The sequence below is a fragment of the Pomacea canaliculata genome, linkage group LG4 (genome assembly GCF_003073045.1).
Source record: "Pomacea canaliculata isolate SZHN2017 linkage group LG4, ASM307304v1, whole genome shotgun sequence".
Lineage (NCBI taxonomy): Eukaryota > Metazoa > Mollusca > Gastropoda > Architaenioglossa > Ampullariidae > Pomacea > Pomacea canaliculata.
The window spans coordinates 17,392,120-17,413,562 of NC_037593.1; the positions used below are offsets into that span (position 1 = coordinate 17,392,120).

A 21,443-nucleotide genomic window follows, 5' to 3' on the forward strand; every position below is an offset into this window, starting at 1 on the left:
AGAATGCTTTGTGAGTTACAAACAAATCAATAGGACTTTTAAAAAATACAACAATTAAACACTACCAGTGTGTGTGTGCGCGCGCACGCAGGTAGAGCAGAAATAGCGTGTTGTGTTGGAAAACAATGCGTGCACCATTTGTAACGGCTCATAATACAACGTTGGAAAGATCAGTTTGAAGTTTCAGTCTTGCCAGGAGACGTGCATGTTTGTCGACGTCTGGCAACGAAGGGGTCAGAAGTAAAATCAAGTGGATCTCCCAGCTGGCCGGTCATTTGAGACTGAGAGGGCAAAGTGTCGTCAGATACTCTCTGGTGTCGCTCCACGGCTTGTGTTCTTCTTTCACTCCTGCCTGCATGGTTTTGTCCGTATCCTATAGTCTTCCTCCAAACCTGCTCCAGTGTGTATGCGTGTGCAAGGATGTCTTTTGCGCTGGTATTCTGCTAAGCTGACTGGAACGTGAGAGTTGATACAAAATAGAGAAAGTTATATGTAAAACCTGTCTTACCGCGGGTAGTTTCTTCTTACTATTATTATTTGCTTAACCTCGTCATGAATCTGCTCGATTCTTACCCGTAATGGACTGCGTGGAATGCGGTCCACGAGGACTGCGCATACATACCGAGAATTGCAATCGTGCACCTGACCAAACAGTTTCTCCCAAACAATGGTTACAGAGTTAACTGGCTGTCAAATCTTGAAAGTGGAGTGTTTTCTATAGGCTTAAACAGTTCTTAGATAATAATCATCAACGGTGTCACCTTCAAGCTAAGAAATCCTATTCTCTTATCCCCTTTCTCTTGTGTGTGTGTGTGTGCGCGAGCGCGCTTTTTAATATATTTTCCACTAAAATCGTTACCAGAAAGCACTTCATCATGGCATTGATCTTACAGGTACTGAGAAGATTCCTGTGTTTGCACAGAAGAATGCTTCTCTCATCCCCTCACTCCCCACGTATGACATTTTGAAGTCCTGTGTAATGCAGAGCTTTTGTTGCATTTGGCGAGGCCCCTTGGGCTTTCGGCTACAAAGGGAGGTAAACAGTTAGGTGGGGAAGGGGGGGGTAAGGGAGGACAAACTGTTGTTTGCATAGAGTTAATGCGACCTACCAGCACTGGACTTACTCCTTTCACATGCACGCCAGATTTTCTGCCTGTCTTCCTTTAAATACGCTTTTAGACGTTCGGGATTAATATCAAGCCTATGGCAACTATATATATATAAGCCTAAATTTCAATATTGCCGAGTAATATCCAAACCACGCCTCCTTTTATTTTTAGTCATCTGTTTAGTCAATACATGCATAGTGACAATGAGCATAATTATAGAATTTTCAGTATTGGATGATATATTTATGCCATCTCTGACTGAACTTGTACACATTGAATACCCAGGGGCAGGAACACAAATCAGACGAAGACGAAGGGAAAGCACTCTTTCCGGACTTTGACATACTTGTAAAGAAGAGTTTAGGTTCTTGTCTTGTTCACAGACTTAAATTCTTTGATCTGTAAGTCTGTGGTCTTGCGAGAATTGAATAATTTATCCAGAGAATGTACGAAAGATCAATGCGGTATCTCTGGTTCGTCTCATTGGTTTTTCCGTGGAGTATAATTCCAACCTGTCGACTAAAACTATATGTATCCATTGAAGTTTCGGCCATCAACCTGTAGCGGATTTTAGATGTGAGCAAGCTCGACTGAACAAACAATTAATAAAATGAACTTTTCACTTCAGTGCATATTTTTTCTTAATAAAAGCAAAAAATGTTCAAAAAACAAAATCAACAAAGATCAAATAAATAGAGTTGTGCAAGATCTTTTTCAAAGGATTTTACAAAATTCTCCCTTTTATGTGAACTGTCGGAAGATAATCATTAATCAATCAAATATTACGCCATTAATTAAGATAAATCGACTAAGTGGTTTGAAAACATTCTTTCAGTGGCGTTGTACCGTAATTGAGAGTTGCGTCCGTGTCTGCTTTCGTGATTATATATATATCTAGACAGGCTGTCTCAAACTGATCGATTATTCATAAACGACCGCTCCTAAATACGCATATAATATATATAGGGAGACCCCGATCGATCCGTGTCAAAAGTATATGTAAACGCGCTGGCATTCATTTTTGCTCCTCCATCAGATTCTCGAGCAAGTACACTATATAGCTATATATGATGCCTATATATCAATTGCAGGCAAAGATTTACAGTTGCTCATGTGCCAGTAATATACATAGAGAGTTGAGTGCATACTTATACATATGTTGAATACAATCAAAACGTCAGTCTCTGCATGGTGGCTACGTATAGGGGTGGACTAGTCGTACAAGAAAACAACAATATCGAGATTGTCGCATAACGTAGTTTTTATTCAGTTTCACTCTGCGGCTGGCCTGCCGTCTCTCCAATCTCACTTCCAAATCCAAAACCCCCTCTCCTCTGTAAGTTACACTACTTATCCTCTCTACCCTCGAGCATTCCAGAACCATCCACCGCCTTTCCCAGTCCACGTGGCGCAACTGGACACACCCACCCCTCCCTGTCTGGTAATTGTTTCCCCAAGTGGCTCAGGCAACTTCGGATGTAACAATAGACCCAGTAGCCATGCAGTAGCCGAGGGTGGGCAGTTCAAGGCTGGCTATTACGCACGCCGATTCTCTACAAACAAGGCATAATTACTTAGTACACAAGGAACAGTCCTGGTACCGTTCGACGTCGATCGACTCTCTACAAAGAAAGACAACTCATTACACTAAGTGCTACAATCTACATACACCACAACATGTAGGTATAGATGGAACCGACCAACTCCACAGTGGACTCTAATATACCTTTTCGCACAGATGTTCTCTCTCTCTCTATTTCTTTCTGTAAGGAATTAAAAAAACGCGCACTTCCATGAGGCTGATGCATGATCAATGACCGCCCCCCCCCCCAGCCCGACCCCTCAACTTAAAGGTCAAGGGAAACAATTCGAAAACGAGGCCGTTCGTGCAATATGGCTGACGCTCCATTTGTGTTGTACAAACTAAAACATCATCAACGCCATTTAGTAACTGTTTCAAAGCGGTAGAGGTGTCTTCCAAGTAGTAGAGGGTATGTAGAATAACATCTTTATTCGTTACTAGGTAATTCTTTTTGGTTGGAATCTTTATGTTTTACCTTTCACTTTCTCGTACTATTTTCGTGGCTTTATTTTTTTGTACTTCGCTTACAAATACTTCTGCTATAATGTTGCCAGTATGTCTTGTCTTTTTTTAAACGTTTGTGCATCAAGTTTATTAGACTAACCCTTTCTAGTTGATCTTGTTATTCTATGAAATCGTGTATTCATATTACTGGCAAAACCTACATAGCTGACATCTAAAAATTTGTTATTTTTACTCTAAGATGCAACTCGCCGTTAGTAAACAGTACGCTCGTCTCCAACATTTGGTCCCAGCAACAAAGCGACTGAGGGAGATAAAATAATATATAAAAAAAACCCCAAAAAACCTCTTATTCTCTTTTAATGAGCAGAGTAAAACGTCTGTCCTTTGCACACATTTACAAAGAGAGAAAAAGGAAGATACAGAACAATTAAAAGGGCTCAATTTAGCCAGGAAGCAGGCGAAAACTTTTAATTGTAAATATTTCTGTGGACTGCAAGATCTAATTTGGCATCATCTTCACTATAGTGGCAGTACGTGCTTACTTGTTTATATGGATATTTACTTTCTACCACTTCTAACTAGAGGAATAATTTTAAAATTAAATGCATAAAAATTTACTTCATTTCTGTAACTACATATTATGTGAGTTTTCACATAATGTAAATAAAGTAACTAAAGTAACTTTGAAGACTTTCTGGAAAAAAAGAACCAAATTGTGGTAGTGGAGGTTGTGCAAGTTCAGGAAAGACTGTCATTATTATTCTTTGTTAAAGAGCAAGAGTGAGAGCTAGTCATCTGAGTTCCACTGCAAAGATTTCCATTTAGCTTAAATGAGACTAAATTTATAAAATTAATTTAAACTTAATTGTCCTTATGAACATCTACTCTCTAAAAGTGACTCATAGTCATAGGGTTGCAGACTAGGCAAAGTGAGGACTGCAGTTATCTATCCCCTTCCAGCTTCAAGCAAGCCTGTGTGTCCTTAAGGCTGAACACTTAATTTTTCAGATTAAGCCTTTAGTCACAGGCACTGTAAGATGAGTAACTCTGTATGTGATGTTTATGTGATTGCTTGAGAGTGTGGTGTGGTTTTTTTTTTCTTTTGTGTGGGGAAAGAGAAGAAAGAGTAGCATTAATGAAGTTAATCCATTTAATTTGTGCCACAACATATATGGAAATGCGTGCCTCAGATATTTTATGCTTTTAAAAAAAGGAGGACAAACACTGAATTGCTGGACAACTTTCCAGAAGAGACTGAAAAGGATGAAAAAAAGAAATTGTGTACCTTGATGTGTACTTTTTTCCTGGAGCTAAAACCTCTCTAAAATCCTCACCATTTATATATGATGGTCTGAAAACCCCCCCAATTTTTTTTTGAAAACCCCTTACATTTTCTGGATAGCAAACACCGTGTGAGATTGTAATTGAAGTGCAGAGCAGGTGCAGAATGTCAAAGGAACCTCTTTTCCTACATGAGTAAGAAAGTGCTTATAAGAGGTTTTACTTGTGTACAGTGTCGGACTGTTCAGGTGTTTTCCAGGTGTTAAGCAAAGTTCCATGCATGTGTTGACTTAGTTGTGAGACATATGTGCAAGAACTACTTTGTCTCCTTTTTTTTCAACACAAATCATCACACAAGATGTCAACTTGATTATTTTGACATATTTTCTTTGTTTTACTCTCTGTTGCCTCCATCCCCAAGACCCTGTTCTCTCGGTCATCTTCCTCTCTCTTCTCCTCCTTTTATTTTTATGTTTCATTCTTACTCTAAGTTGTAGCTGATTGATTAACTAATCTTTATGTTAAAACTTATTTTATTATTTTAGGAGTACTTAAAAATGACTAAAAATTGGTGTAATTATACTGAAGTAACATTTTAAAAATAATTTGTGTTTAAAACAAAGAGAAAGATGACACAAAGGATTGCAAAGTTTTTTATCTTTTTGTTTTTACTACGTGAACACATTGGTTGCGAGCGGCTCTTTGATTTCAATTTCAGATCTAGTAAAAAAAAGTGTCTGATTTTGAATCTGAAAGTTTTTATTCAGGTATCAATTCTTTTGTTGTCTCTGGTGAAGAGAATGTGGAAGAGGATAACATAGTTTTATTTCTCTAAACAATGCAACCACTGTTTGTGACAAAGATATGAAAGTTAAATTCTTGTTTACTTTTTATAATTGCCAGTCTCAGATAATGCATCTTGCATTAATTTTTACAAAAAGAAATTTCATTGTGGTTGCATTTATAGGACTTAGGCCATTTTTGTCATCATTTTGCATTTGAAAAGAAAGTTTTTGTGTCATAATCCAAAATAAAGCAGCGGAGGTTAGAAAAATAGTTACACATTCAAAGAGCAATATATTAGGCGAATGTTATTAGAATTTAATATAATTGTAGTATTATAAGGAGAATTGAATGTACATTATGTTAAGATTTATATATCTAAAATGTATTGTCTCAGTGCAAAAAAAAAAAAAATCCTTCTTTGTAGTGTTGATCATTGGCATTTAGCAGACCATTCTAACAATTATTGTTTATAATTGAATTAAAGATATTTCAATTTCTGGGATTCCTTCAGCTTTTTCTTTTTAACATCATAGATATTCATTTATTTTTATTTTAGTTTGGTATACAGCAAGTCTATTTTTGCAATATATTTACAAGTTTTTGTAACAACTCAAAACAAAGCAGCACATGCCCCAAACCTCAAGTATAGTAAGTCTGCACACACTTCTCCTTTCATAACAGATCTGCTTATGTTCAAACAGCATGCATTTTTTTTTCATTTTCTCTCTCTGATGTGTTTTTGTTATCCATAGTAGTACCAAATAAATTATTTTCTTTTTCTCTTAATTTTTTTCAGGTTTTGTTAGAGCTGTTATGCTGACCCACTCAAGCATCATCACAGAAAGCCATCATTCTGCTAGTCTTCAACCACTGTTGCAGGATCATCCCAGATTTCTGGCATCTTGTTTCACTGGTTTGAGTCATCATGAAATACAGGACACGAAGCATTTTATTCCTATATTAATAATTCCTATAAGCATAATATTCATACAGTATGACTACTATACTGCTATTTAAATTAGAGAAGTTCAGATTACACAAAAAAAAGTCCAAAGCTGCCAATTTTATGTTCAGAAAAGCAGAATTATAGAAAGGTAGAGTTCTGGAATTCTCCACCTGTTGTGGATAGCTATGGTCAACTGTGAAAAGCCCTACTTGCCAGGCCTTTCCTGGAATGGCAACCTGGATGAAGAGCAGGTGCAGTGTGAATGATGTTCGAGTGCACAGGGGACCAACACGTGCTATTTCAGGACCAAGCATGCAGACTCTTGAGGACCCCCAAGAACATGGGAAATTTGAAGTCAATGGAAACTATGCTGTCAATCCAGAGTTAGTAATAGCCTTTGGAGATCTAGCACCAGATCCATTTGTTACCTGTTCATGTGAATATGTTAGTCAGCTGATGGAGGGAACAAAGGTGACTGTTGCCAATGGAGAGGTTGGTAGGGGTGAGAATGAGAAGGAACCTGAAGAAGCCAATGATGGTTGTGAGACTGGGGTTGACTTGTCCACAGGCCATGTGAACAGCATTGTGAGCGTTAGTGACTGCACTTCTAGTGGCAAACTGAAGGGCAGGGGAGGGGGGCATTGCCATAGGTCAAAGGACAAAATGATGACCTCTCATGCTCACCACCCTATAGAGGACACATCTCAATCCAGGGAGGAGCACTTGTGCACAGTACCTCACCTGTTAGAGCACAGCTTATCCTACTCCATCTTGGAGCAAACCAGCAATGACATTCTCTCACAGTTTAAAAAATCAGGCATCTTGTCCAACATCCATGCAGAAGTAGAGCGTTCTTGTGGACACCAGTCTGACCAATCACTCATTAGCAAAGCATGCAGTGAAGAAGTGTGTAACATGGACACTGCAGCTGTTGAAGATGGGAGGGAAGGAGCTCAGTCAAGTAGCTCACAAGTGGCAGCATCAGAGTCAGATTCTGAGGTCTGTGATCAGACAAGAAGTGGGGAGGATGATGAGTTGGGGCCAGAGCCCATCATGCCTAACAGTGTTCCCAAAAGGCCTCTTTGCCTGCCAAGACCATTTCGCTTTTCACTGAGGGAGCGCAGATTAAAAGATAACTGTGATATGTCAGAGGGACCTTCTTCTGCTGTTGGACGTAGTGGCAGAAGTAGGATACCCCCACCTCGGCAGTCCTGGCTGCTGAGACTGTTTGAGTCAAAACTGTTTGACATGTCCATTGCAATATCATATCTCTTCAACTCCAAAGAGCCTGGTGTGCAGACTTACCTTGGTAGGTCATTTGGATTTTTTCTTTTGTTTGTAACAAGATTCAGAAAGTGATTAAAATAGAATGTGCACATGTACATAAACATGTTTAAACATTGGTGTGTAAAGTTGTGGTTGACATTTGTATTGGTGCATTTCTGTATACCCACACAGACGTGCATAAAGGAAAAGCCTAGAAAGTATGAATACTGCTGCAAATGAAGATGACAATAGTCAATGACATTAATAACAACAATAATTCACTCTTTAGAAATCAGTCACTGTCACAAGCAGAATTTGCTTGGCATTTAGAGAACAAGCTGGACTACATTTTAAACCACTGAGTCCTTTGCTTTTTAGGAAATCGTATGTTCAGCTTCACAGAAGACGATGTAGATTTCTACCTGCCACAACTTCTCAACATGTACATTCATATGCATGATGTGGCAGAAGCTGTGCACCCCTACTTGCTACACAGGTATGAGTTAGTTGTTATGTGCTACATAACTTTAACATGGACATAACTTGTTATTCTGTTATTTGTATGTATCTAGACACTGCTTAAAGATTTTTCGCTTTAGTTGTGTCATCACTTATAGGAAGGTGTATCTAAGCATTATGCAGATTAAATCTCTAGTATAATTTTTCATAGTTTAGAAAATGTATTCTTTTAACAGGTACATGTAACTATGTTTCTACAAGCAAAGGTTGTCCCTTAACCATTTTTTTAAAGTCTTTTCAGTGGGATGGGATAAGGTGTTAAAAACTTTTTTGTGTGGACAGTGTCCATATCCCCTCCCTCTCACTGCTTTACCTTTCCTAAACCCTTTATGGGTTCACATAATCCATTCCCAATAGCTGGGTGAGTTGGGCAAAGTTGGCTGCACAATGTGGCTGTTATTTGATGGTCCTCTGGGTTTTGGATGACAGTACTGTAACCACTTGTCTGTCTGCTTTGCGATTGTATAGTTCTAGCTTTTGTAGAGGATCATTGTAATGTTTATGCACAAGATTGAAGGAAGTCTGTTCACAGTTTGTTCACTGTTTGTCTATTCATTTGCAGATGCCGTAGTGACGTGGTATTTTCTGTCAATGCGGCATGGCTGCTTAGTGCTTTTTCAGCAGATGTTCTGAAACCTAACTGGAAGAACTCGCAAGGCGTCAAGTTAAAAAACATGCTTCTCAACGAAGAACTCGGGTTTGAGAATTTTATTCTCTCCTTAGTTTACAAATAGATGCAGAGCTGATGTTTGTAAGGGACTATAAGTGGGTTAGACTTTTTATACCAGGTGGTGGTTTGGTTGTCATTTGACTAAGACGTCTGTGTGTGTGAGAGAGAGAGAGAACTTTTTAAAATATTTAAATTGCACTTAATATCTCGTATCTTTTTTCATTAAGTCAGACTGTACATTATCAAAGATATTTTATTTGTCAAGAAAACTTGGAATATGAGATAAATTGGACAAATGAGTTAAGAGAAGCTTTGTAATAAGTGAAAATTCCATAGCGAGACTAGGTGTGTGTTTTCTATACAGCTTGTAAAAGAATTCTTTGCTTTGCTTTTATTTTCTTGATAGGCCTTCTTTAACACCTAAAGTTCACAGTAATCTTCCTAGTCCTAACTCCCCAAATCCTCCTGGCTTGTCTGGCATGAAGAAGACACATCATCGATCAAGATCTGAGGCAACGGGTAAGTTTGTTTTTTTTTTCTATTTATTCTTGAAGTCATCAGCAGTTTACTTCTTTAGTTGATAACATCAACATAGTTCAAACTTTTTAGAGTTTAGACTGATTCTGATACAGAAAAGGTTTCACATTTATAAACTATTATTCAGCTTTATTTTAATTTATGTATTTTGGGGGCATATATGTGGAGGGAGGCAGAGAGAAAGGGCAGATTGGGTTGAGTACCTTTCATATTAAAAAGAGAAACTATGTACACTTCTTCACCTTGTACAAGAACTGACATGTTGCAATTTCCATCCATGAGATAGTCCCATCGCATTTTCTTTTTAAAGCAAAGAGGGATAACTGAGCAGGAATTTAGCAATCAGCTGGTTTACAGAGACTTTACTTTCAAGTAACTGTGCACTTTGCCAGATTCCATGCTACTGGCCACAATGCCTGAAGCACCTACACGAGGCAAGATGTCCAAACTTTCAACTAGTGAAGGGAGGATAGACTGTAGGCAGCATTTTATTTTTAGTTGCTTTTGTGGCTGATTTACTAATTTATTGCTTGATGGCAGATTCTTTTATCTGTAATTTTTAAAAATATAGCTTGGGGATAACTTATCATCCTTTGGCAAAAGTTTCAAGAATTTTGCCTTTTCTCAATCATTCCTAGCAAAGTTATGTAGATTCACCTGAAATGTTAACGGGGCTTTTTATTTTATCCTTTTGCTTGGGTTGAGGCTTTTTTTAGGGGTTTGCATAAACTATTGTGTTACTTGTAGAATCACATTTATTTTCATTGGTTTTCCAAATTTAACTGACTGCAGCTACTCAAGAAATGCATTTTCTTTAAATAGTATGCTCTTCTTTACACCTTCAGGTCATTTTATTTTGTTCGGGTTGGTGCTTCTGCATTATTTGCTAGCATTGGTTTTACAGTATAGACTGAAAGCTAAAACCATTCTGACATGCAGGTCAAGGTCTTTTGGGATTCCCATGCAAGTAGTCAAAGTTAATTTCCTTATACAAATTTTCAATTATACTAATGGCTGCACTTGGTAATATAAATGGAATGCAAAAGGAAGTGAGAAGTATGTCGATCATAAACTGTTACATAATCATTCAACATCAGTTTTAGGCCATCACATTTGCCTGCATATGTTTATATATAAAAGTATTTTTCCCTCTGGTGGCTTTTTTGCCCTGCACTGAAGGAAAAAGCATATGCATAGTCTGTTGGTTGACTTTCTTGCGTGTCACTTGCTGACATAAAATAAAGCTGACCAGGATGTCACTGCTGACATGACAGAAAACTAACCTGGAGGAAAATTTGCTACTGCAGCACATTCCCTTTAAATGCATCCTGCTTTCTGCAGGGAAGTGTTTTGGAAACAGCAGTTATTGACAAGCCAGACATCAAGCCTGACTTACCCATTTCCAAACAAGCTGCACAACTGCTGCATAAACTGTTGTAAATTCTGTTCATAAATCAAGAATTGATTTGCTTGCAGGATGAGAGATTTCTAACCTGAAAATCTGTTACCTAGCTCTACTCGTGTGTTTGATGTGTGTGTTCATTGGTGTGAAAAGCAGTTTGTTGCTTGGAATTAAATGTGGCATTTTTTTTTTTTAATAATATGAAAGAGACTGCATTTTTAGAAAAATGCGATTCAGGTCTTAATATATTTTAATTTTAAAAAGTATTAAAACTTTTGATTTGTGTGCATCGCTTTTTAAATTATCCTTGGAAATTAGGAAAAGTTTAGGCATTATATGCTTTTGTTTGTTTATATTTACATTCTTAAAAGTACAGTAACAAATTTAACTTGCACAGATATTTGAGTGTTTTCTTGTGAGAGCTTTATTGAAATCACCACCTGTACTGCTAAATCTTGTTTCTTTTTGCCAGCTTCTTGTATTTGTTCTTTTTTCAGATGGACATTTTTTATTTGAATCATTTTATGCGCTTATTTTTTTGTAATTAATGACCTTTTAATGAATCTGGTTAAATAATCATGTGAGAGTGAAGGATTGTGTGATATATATATTTTGAAGGGTGAGAGAACTTCATTTTATGCAGGATTGGTAATGGATTCATTTTACTTCTACTTGTTGCATTTTGCATTATTGTGTATTCAAGAAAACACCAATTTACTCAGAGTGTTGTTTTAACTTTGTTCTTCCAACATTTACTTCTCCCCACCCTCCATAGTAGTTAATTTTGAACCATCATCCCCCTAATTCCCCATAAAGGAAAATATATAACACCACCACAGAGAAAAGATTTTATACCTTATAACACGTGTGATTTTATATCTATTAAAACACACATGATGATATTGTCATCTCACCAGGCCTGCTCATGAAGCACAGTGAGAGTGTCTCCACTCTGCAGACACCAGGATCTACTGCTGGCGACTTGGCCTCAGGTCGGGCATTTGACAATGGGTGCAGATGCATGTTAAGCTCTGAGGCACTGCTCAATGATCTAACTGGCCGACAGACAGTGTGTCAGTGCAATGTAAGCATGCTTAACTCTTTACAGTTCAGAATGTTGTGGTCATCAATTTAATTATTCATGTTTGGTCAAACTGTATAGCAGAAAGAAGAGGGATGCAGCTCTTTCACAGTATTAGTATAAACAGCTGTTTAGTTTTTTTCTGTTTCAAGAAAGATGGGCTGATAATGCCACCGAATAACCAGTGACAGTGATGGTCACAAAATATGGGATTCATTATGTGTAAATTCTAAGAGGTTTTTGAGAAGAGAGTTTCATGGTTTGAGTGGTTTGTAATTTTTCAGGCCCCCAGATTACAACCTGAGGTGGAATTTGTAGAGGCTTTAATGAACATTGGCAAAAGGCTGCAGGCTCTACCCACCAAAGAGTTAAGAAGTGAGACACTTTTTTTCCTTCTGTTATTTATTGGATTGGGAATTAGCGTGTGTGTGTGCGCATTAAATGCACGGTCATGTCATCATGTAAGAGTGAAAGAGTGATTTAGGTATACACATTTATGAAATATACATGGATGTGTGCATGTTCTTGTTTTGTGGTTGAAGGGATAGCGATACTGTTAAAATTGACTTGGTCAAAAGTTGAGAATGCTTACAATTATCTATCTTTCCTACAGCTTCAAGGCTAATAGCAGAGTTAGCCATGCTCAACTTGAATCTACCAGCACGAGTTTGGCTGCCAGTGGCAGACAACTGTAACCATCATGTGGTTCGCATTCCTCACACTCAAGCAGTTGTCCTCAATTCTAAAGAAAAAGTAAGTTTTGTTCACTTCTCTGGTATAAGTTTAATTTAGGAACATGAATCTGCTGTAATCTTTACTTCTTTTTTTTTCATTCAAAAGTTTTCTACATAATTATTTGCTTAAAGCTAGTAAGCCCATATTTTTTTTCCTTTTTCAGCTTTGAGATATTTATGAAAATTTGCATTGATGGCTGTATACATGTTTACAGGCTCCATACATGGTGTATGTGGAGGTACTTGAGTGTGAAAACCCTTTGACAAGCTGTCTTCCAAGTAAAATGCTGGACAACACCTTGCGTTTCACTCGTTCAGAGGAGGACTTGTCCCACATCAACCATCATCAGGCTGCCACTGTAGCACTGCGGTCAGAGTTCAGTGTTTATGGCAGCACTACAGACTTTGATGATGCGGACTGCTGGTCGCAAGAGGATGATGACATTATGACTGTGAGCAGTTGGGCCACTTTATACCCACTCTTTCCCTCCTCTTGGTCCTGATATCTGCTGGTCTCCATTCTAATGCTCCTTGTCTCTCCCTCCACTTTATCTACCTTTTGCGCTCATTTTTAAGAAGAGTTTTTTCCCTCCCTTTATTTATCCCTGTCTCTATTTGTTTTTCTCTGAACATTTTTCTTATTCGCTGGAAATCTCTTGGTTAACTTGTTCATGAAATTTTGCAACTTTCAAAGGCCTTTGTGGTGTGCCATATCAGCCATTTCATCTGTCAAACATTAGGGTACTTTTGATGAACCATATCAAAGCTGCAGGAAGTGAAAGTAAAGGGAATAGAATGCAACAGAAATGTGTTATTAACACTGGTCTTTGATAAGTGTGAAAATTAGTATTTACAAAATTTCACATGCTTTGTATGCTGATCCCTTTAGTGTTATCTCCGTGATGCTAATTAGCTCTTTTCATTTTTTTAGCTCTTCCCTTGCATGTGAAAAATTTTCATCCTTTTTCAATGGAATCATTCATCAGTTACTACAGTGCTCCTTGTGTGCTTCATTTTATTCGATCAGCTACTCTTTGCTTTAATGTCATAGCATCTCATCCTTTTTAGAAAATTTTAATTCTCGTTTTCTAAAGCCATGTCTTCCGTGCCTTAAAAATGTGTTCAGTATTTGAAGCATGCCATGACCCATCTTGCAGCTGGCGCTCAAATGCCGCTCTAGCGACACCATCTCCCAGATCTCCACAGAAAGCTCTGCCAGTGCTGACAGCAAAGACCCTATCTACATTGCTGCAGGGGACATCAGGCGTCGACTGTCTGAAAACATCTCTGCCCCTAAGAAGAAGTTTGAGGTGAGAGATTTTCTTTCCCAATCACACACACTTACACTCACCCACCCATGTTGACATTTATGATCTCCATATATGATGCTATCTTTCAGTAAACCCACTGTCCTCACCCTTTTTGAAATATAGAAGTAAAGAAGACTTGACAAAGATTAAGTCCCAGAATTTCAGCAAGAATGAAAATCTAACACCTGCATTTAGTCATTACATAGTTATTTTCAATAAATTTCAGCGGGATCCTGAGGATCCATCAGCTGCTGCATTGAAAGAGCCATGGGAGGACAAAGTAGAGCGTATCCGAGAATCTTCACCCTATGGGCATCTACCTCATTGGTCGCTGCTTTCAGTGATTGTTAAGTGTGGAGATGATCTTCGACAGGAACTTATGGTCTATCAAGTTCTCAAGCAGTTGCAGGTTTGTTGTAGCTTTGCTTTTTCTCTGTTTGTCCTTCTGATCTTTTGTAACAGATAGCAAAGAAAAATTGGGAAAAGGTAGAATGTGGAGAGCGAGACTAAGAAAGGTAGTTGTTGGCACCTGACGCTTCTCTTTTTTCTCTCTCTCACTTGCCACCTGTTTTGCATTTTTTTTTTTTTTTAAGTTTGGGTGAGGTTGGGAGATCATTTTTGTCACATTGCAATTTATTTGACTTTGTAGACTCTGTTCTCTGACTGCTCAAACTTCTGGTAAGCTAGTAATTTTTTCTGGCCGTATGCCTACTAAATGAGCATGGAGACTTTTTTTTCTCCACCAGACCATCTGGGAAATGGAACATGTACCGCTTTGGATTCGCCCCTATAAAATAGTAGTGACATCCAATGACAGTGGAATGATTCAGCCTGTGTTGAATGCAGTCTCACTACACCAAATTAAAAAACACAGCAAGTGCTCCCTGCTGGATTACTTTGAGCAGGAATTTGGCCCTATCAACAGCGAGGAATTTCTGACAGCCCAGAAAAACTTTGTGCAGAGCTGTGCAGGCTATTGTCTGGTTTGCTACCTGATGCAGGTGAAAGACAGGTGAGATTATAATTGGGCAGATGAAATCAGTGCATCTTTCATTAAGAGCTATTGGTAGTTAAAAGATAAATGAAGTCTGGAAAAGTTTTGGGGCATTTATTGACCTCATTTTTGCCAGAAGGCCATTTCAAGTTATTTTCAAACAATTTATAAAATGTGTATAGTAAGGACTTATGGTCTCATTAATTTTTTTTTCACCCCACCCCTGAAGGCAAAAAAATCAGTGATTGGGTATCCAAATGCTACCAAGTATTTTATTTGGTAAAGTCACTTGTTACTGCTTTACATTTCAGCTTGTATTTTGACCAACCCCTGATTAGCTAGATGCCATTGATATGAGCTTCACAGCCATTTAGACTTTTTACAGTAAATGTACATTGTACTTGACAGCCATGTAGGCACTTTACACTAAACTGACATTGTACTTAACAGGCATAATGGAAACATTCTTCTGGATGCTGATGGTCACATCATTCATATTGACTTTGGCTTTATCCTCTCAACTTCACCAGGGAAGAACCTAGGCTTTGAGAATTCACCCTTCAAGCTAACACACGAGTTTGTTGAGGTGTGTAGTCTGCTAAAGAGATTATTTTCAAGGTGTCAAGAGAAATTTGTTTGAGGAAATGGGAAGATAATTTTTATAATGTCCAGTGTTTGGTAAAATGAATTTGTTTGATAAGAGGTAAGCTGTGGCATTCATATTTGATGGTATAGATTAATAAGTTTCTTTTAAAACTTATAAATAATAGTCACGTGTCTGTTTGGAGAACAGTAAAGAGAAACAGGTGTGGGTCATATGATTCGTTGGTGCCTCACAACTGTATTTCTTGCTGCAGGTAATGGGAGGACAAGGCAGTGACATGTTTGAGTACTTCAAGATCCTCATGCTGCAAGGCTTTGTGGCCTCCCGCAAACATATGGATAAGATTATGCCTATTGTTGAGATTATGCAGACAGGTAGATGTCTTTTTTTGTTTGCTTTCTTAACCATGGTTTTTGCAGCTGTTTTTGCCTGTAATTTGTACTTTAACAGTCTCATGAAAAGTGTTTTCCCAGTGAATGATATCAGAGGTTGAAAGGGGAAGGGGGGAACCTTCAGTCATGTATTTAGCCTTCTGAGTGATTTGGCAGAATTAGGAAGCTAGAGGAATTATTATTCCTAGCTTCCTCTTAGCTATCACAGCTTCGTAAACCAGCATAAATGCCAGATCCGCAAACTTGAAGATGTGGGTCATGTATTTCTAAATTCACTTAATACATTCCTTTTATGCACTCATTTTTGTAAGATACCATAGATAACACTGAGATTACATTCTGTGGCATATTATTCGTATATAGGCAAAGGAAACAATTTACCTACAGCATATTCGGTGGACTAGTTTGCACATGCTGCACTGCTCTTCATGAGTGGATTTGAGTGTCCTTGGAACCACGCATGTTCTTACCCAGTTTACACATTGTCTTGTTGTCATGACAGTTGTCATAGGCAGGCCCTTACTTGTGTACCTTTGACCATTTCAGGTTCCCAGTTGCCGTGCTTCAGCAAAGGGGTGAGCACAGTACGGGCACTCCGTGAGCGCTTCCACATGAACATGACAGAGGAGCAACTGCAGTTGTTGGTGGATAACCTGGTGGAGTCCTCCCTTCACTCCCTCACCACCAAGCTCTATGATGGCTTCCAATACCTCACCAATGGCATCCTTTGAGTTGGCATCACCTGTGTCAGAAGCTAGTAGACATCTCATTAAATCTTGTTTGTAGGGTCTGGGGTTGACTGTCTGGCCCTTCATTTAGATGAAAAACGTTGGTAGGTCCCATTTCTGTGAATAAAACAGAGCTGCACCAGCATGCAGAGAGGAGATGATGGGAAGTGGTGCCTTATGTAACAACTGACCAGCAGGGTATGGAGTCCTCATCATCCACATGCAGCTTCACAGAAGTGATCGCATGGCACCTGCTTGTTAAGGTTTTGAGGAGAGAGAATCCAGCTGGCACCGTGCCTGTATTTTGCGGTCCTTGAAACTAGAAAACACAGGCCTGTGTGCTTGAAGGAAGTTCAGCTACTAGATCATATAAAACACTTGTTGGAGTGGCTAATCTGCTGCTTCTGCATCAGATAAGAGAGGAATTCAGCAGTGAGAGGATGGTGGCTCACATTGTACAAAAGGGTACATAACAACGGTCAGCCTTTTGATTCTGGTGTCACCTTGTCTACATAACATTGCTTATTAATGATTTTATTATTCCGTCAAGATCTCAAGAACAGACTGTAATTTGTGGTGTACAGCATGTGATGTTACTGCACACACTAGTCATCCCACAGCCAGGAGGTGGTAACTTCACAGACACTACTTGCTTAGCCTCTATGAAAAGGGAACTTGACAGCAGAACAAAGGATTGTGATACACAGATCTCTGATATTTATCAGTTCTCCATATTCAGGTTAGATGGTTGGGAACTGAGCAGTTACTTTCCAGGTTTCAGCAGTTGGTGCAGAGCCTGTTGACTGTTATCGTCAGGCTAGCACAGGTGAGATGTGTCTGTTGATCTTTGCGTTCTACTTAAAGGGGAAAAAACCTGACTGCACATCTTCAGAGCCATGCGTTTTAAGAAGATAGCTTGCTCTTCAAGGGATGTATTTATTTAAAATTGCTACCATTTTTCTGTATTTGGAGTTCACCTAGATCAGGGACTAAAGAGAGGCAACACATGTAAGAAGAAATTATTGATAATTCAAGGATACAGCTTGTGGCATCATGGAAGGTGATATAGATATTCCAAGAAAATTTTTAACATGGAAAGTGACTTAAATATTTCCCTCCAGAAATTTGCAACAGAGTGTTGTTGGGTCCATCATTGATTGCACTCTCCATACAGAAACCCTGAAAATTCCTGCTGTGATCAGCTCTATTACTCTCCTCACCTCCTGGTTAATATACAAAAGTTTTACGGGCAGATGTGAATTTACTAAGCTTTTGTGGGGTGCTTTTTGTAATTTCTAGAGGTTTCCTGCCAAATATTCAGTTATAAGACAAACATTTGGTGTGCCCTCAGGAATAAATGTGAATGAAAAGTGAATTGAAAATCTCAACCACAACAACCAAAAAAAAAAAAAAAAAAATGGGGGGGTGCATAAGTAATTCAATAAAATTTTATAGCTTGGTTTTCAGTTCCTAGAGTAATAGAAGAAAGTTTCCATGGATTATAATGAAATTTATTTTGCAGTTGCCATCCTTTCCCCTCTATTAGTGTTTCAAGGCTGAAAATCAGGTCTGAAGCTTCATACATGGATCTATTTAAAAAGCAGTTTTGTTGGGATTTTCTAGTGCCAGTGAAAAACATTGATGTCCAGAAATGTGGCATTATTAGTGTACCATATCTATGTAGTCGTGAGCAAGTGGCACTGCGTGTTCAGTTTTAAAATGGTGTACTCATTCTGATAACATTTTATTGTGAACCCTATTTGCTACCCTTATACCTGTCAGTCTTCCCCATTACCTTTATATAAAAACTAAAAGGTCACACATTTTTCACCTAGAATGGGATTGCTCTAGGTGTGAAGAATAGGTGTGTAAGATAATAACAATGTCATAGTGTTAATGATGTGTTGATGTACATTCATGTGTGATTCCCTTCCCTTTCCCCTGTGGTCATAAACATTGTTTTTCTTTTACTGAGGATGATGTTGGACTACAAGATACATAAGTATATACAAAACCACTTAACAAAAATCAGCTCATTGTAAAAATTTAAAACTTTGCTATCTGGAAGGTATTTCGAACGTCTTGTAAAACATTACTTGCAACAGGCTGACAACAAAGACAGTTACAACTACTGCAGTGTATTAACAAATTTGAGTTTTATTTGACAGAATAACCAAAGTAGGCAGCTTTATTCAACTGCACATAATTTTTAAAATAGCTGCCCTAACCAAAGAGGCTGAAGTTGTCTCCTAAAATTTAATACTTTTGTATTTTGAATGCTAAAGGCTGTTGTAGCTTGATGCTTCCATCAACAGAGATGAATGTTTCATAACACTGCCACATCTGCCAACCATGTCACGTGCTACTATGAGTGCATGTGCATATTTCTCTTTTTAAAAGATAATTCCAGATCTTTGTATACAGAACTAAATGCATCATTATATGTAAAACTTTATGCTTTATGTCATCATGGGGAGGTTATGCAGTTGATGCGTAGCAATGTTCTAAATATGCTTTTTTTTAATTTTTGGTAATTCTGACTTTCTGACTGTGCCATAAATAAGGCCCCATTTTTGAGACACTTCAGTACTTACATTTCTGTAAAAGTTTGCCTGTTTGTTTCTTTGTTTCATCTCTGGGTGGATGGGGAAAATTGACTGCAGCCATTGGCGTATAACTGTATTGTGTGAAATACAAATTTACTAAGATATTTTGGCAATTTTATGGCAAACGAAAAATGTATTTTGATGCAGCTCATGAGATAATGCTATACTCTATTGCCTTGTTTTTGTGGATACAGATGGACACCTGGTGTATTTTGCCACACTGTACATTACATATAAACCCCGTGTGCTGTCACTGCTGCTTAGTGGAGGCTATTTGAAATATCAGTTGTTTATGCCAAGTTTTACTACGCATACATGGAAAAGTATTTCCAGGGAAATGTATGCAGGGACGCTTGGTGTAAGCAAAGAATGGTTAAAAATGCCCATACATTTAGTCAGCATAAAAGATGGAACCACAGCTCATCTCAAATTGTACATAACTATTAGACAGCGCTGTACAGTCTTCAGCTATTTTATTTGCGCCATACAGTTAGACATTATGCAAATGACAGAGAAACTGCGGCATTTTTTTCAATCTGGTGCTGGTTCTGTTCACTATGAGCACCTGGGGCTGTAGTTATGAAGTGAGGGCAAGTCGTTGTCCTGGGTGACCGGGGAAATCAAAAGTAAGCATCTTGGAATTACAAAGCAGCGATCTTTGGATATTTCTTTGCTACCCTATCCCTGATCATCTTTCCCACTTTTATAATATGGCCCCAAGGGTAAAGCAGCATCCACAGGGTCAGGACACTGTTTTTGTAACAAAACGCTTGCTTATGATTGCCCTGTGTTGCTGTTACGAAACAACTTCGTAACTACAACCCCTCTAGTCTGTGCCGGTTGGGTTTTCCATGTATGATTTTTTTGTTTTACCATTTTTGTCTCATTCTCACTCTAGTCACTTCAGTACCATGGAAGAGATTAGAGGATGTAAAGAATGTACTGTTATCCTTGCCAGTACTGTGTTGCATTCATCTGTAGCACCCCAGAAATCTGTCCAGCTTGTACCACTGTGCAGCCTTTGGAGCAGAACTTGATAGCTTGATGTGCTGTACATAAGCAATATTGCAGCACTGCTGTGCATCTGTAGAAACATGATCTGTAAGAATATTGTGCCTGTGATTTGACCTTTTTTGTGTAAAAATTTCACCTATGATGACATCCACAGATTTGTTTGCCTGCTTTGTAGCCAAGGGATTGTGAACCTGGATTTGAGGGGGGAAAAGATTTTAAACTGTCCTATATTTCATTATTCAATGTGTTTTTCTTTTCATTCCATATCCGTTACCCTATATGTGTAGTTCACAGCTAGAGCCATTTGTTCACACTCTTACTTCTCATTCATTTAATGAGTGCTACCCCTGACTTGTACACAAACAGGACCAGAAATAAACTTGATATGCAAGGTAATCAACACAGGGTGGGCCTTTCTAGCCAAAAAAAGCAACGTCTGTGACAAGGGGCTTCACACTTTTTGGTGGGATGTCGGCAATCTGGAGTCAGCCGAAGTATTTTGTGTTAGAAGGAAAAAAAAGTTAGGGAAAGATTTATTCATAATTAGATATGCTGGCTGGCTGAGAAAAACCATAGCTTGAACACAAGCATTTGCCCTGGAGCCCAATGGTGGATCCCATAACTGAGCTGTCACTGTGGTGTCACAGCTGTACAGACATGCACACTAGACCAAAACAACCAACAACAAAAATCTGAATTAAAGAAATGAATATATTAAAAAATGATTACATATAAAAACACATGATGGTAAATAGCCTGCCATTATATAACCTTTTTATACGTGGTAAAAGCCCTTGATAAAAGTCCACACATAGCACGTGGGCTTGTCAGGTCCAGAGCTCCACCAAAGAACCATGATACAGTCTTTCACATCCCCTCTTGAAATCGGGTTAAACCCAGTGCACCAGCCAGCGAAGAACACAAAAAGATAACCGAATATATTAAAAAAAAAAAAATGTTTCATGCGAAAAATGTACACAATTTATCAGTCTGGTCAGGACTGGAGAAAACGGTCAGGTTATTGTCCCGTCACAGCCAAGCAGCAAAAATTTCTCTTTTAATCTTATTTTTCAACATTTACATGAGTGGAGGAGCTCCTCTGACGCTGCCCTTACAGCAAAGAGACACACGTACTCCCACACAACTTGCCATCCGCTCACACTTTCCGTTCACATTCAACAAACATTTTTAAAAATAGGTTTGCGACACGTGGGATGTTTCACAGCAGTTGCTAGAGCCTGGAAATAGCTGCTTAGGAACGAGGAAGACAGGCTGGATGAAGAAGACACTCCATACCGTCTTCTGGTGACATCTGCTCAAGACCATGTAGGGTCAACAGCTTGACGTTCTGCTGACCTCACAGCACTTAGCCCCGAGGGCAGACATACTTCAGATGCTTGTAGTTCATCCAGATGTT

The 21,443-nt window shown here is 38.5% G+C and overlaps 1 protein-coding gene across 3 annotated transcripts; it reads left to right on the forward strand.

The window, feature by feature from the left end:
• The first annotated feature begins 2,952 nt into the window (after positions 1-2,952).
• On the forward strand, positions 2,953-20,264 carry LOC112561378 (phosphatidylinositol 4-kinase beta-like). Of its 3 annotated transcripts, none has more exons than XM_025233843.1 (16): positions 2,953-3,100; positions 6,020-7,478; positions 7,814-7,931; positions 8,517-8,651; positions 9,031-9,143; positions 9,554-9,637; positions 11,481-11,647; positions 11,929-12,019; positions 12,258-12,397; positions 12,594-12,830; positions 13,536-13,688; positions 13,915-14,097; positions 14,435-14,700; positions 15,133-15,268; positions 15,540-15,660; positions 16,225-20,264. In XM_025233843.1, exons 2-16 carry the CDS (start codon positions 6,398-6,400, stop codon positions 16,407-16,409), a joined length of 3,210 nt encoding a protein of 1,069 aa, XP_025089628.1. In that variant the 5' UTR covers positions 2,953-3,100; positions 6,020-6,397; the 3' UTR covers positions 16,410-20,264. The 3 variants fall into 3 exon arrangements, with proteins under 3 accessions (XP_025089628.1, XP_025089630.1, XP_025089631.1); XM_025233845.1 differs by having other exon boundaries at positions 9,554-9,595; XM_025233846.1 differs by lacking the exon at positions 9,554-9,637.
• The last annotated feature ends 1,179 nt before the right edge of the window (positions 20,265-21,443 follow it).

What these genes read in the sequence shown, in the direction of transcription:
- LOC112561378 (XM_025233843.1), top strand. Translation starts at nt 6,398, where the DNA reads ATGGCAACCTGGATGAAGAGCAGGTGCAGTGTGAATGATGTTCGAGTG. An exon ending in AGGATGATGACATTATGACT is followed by an intron (nt 12,831 to 13,535) that starts GTGAGCAGTTGG and finishes CCCATCTTGCAG; the next exon opens with CTGGCGCTCAAATGCCGCTC. An exon ending in TAACACACGAGTTTGTTGAG is followed by an intron (nt 15,269 to 15,539) that starts GTGTGTAGTCTG and finishes TTCTTGCTGCAG; the next exon opens with GTAATGGGAGGACAAGGCAG.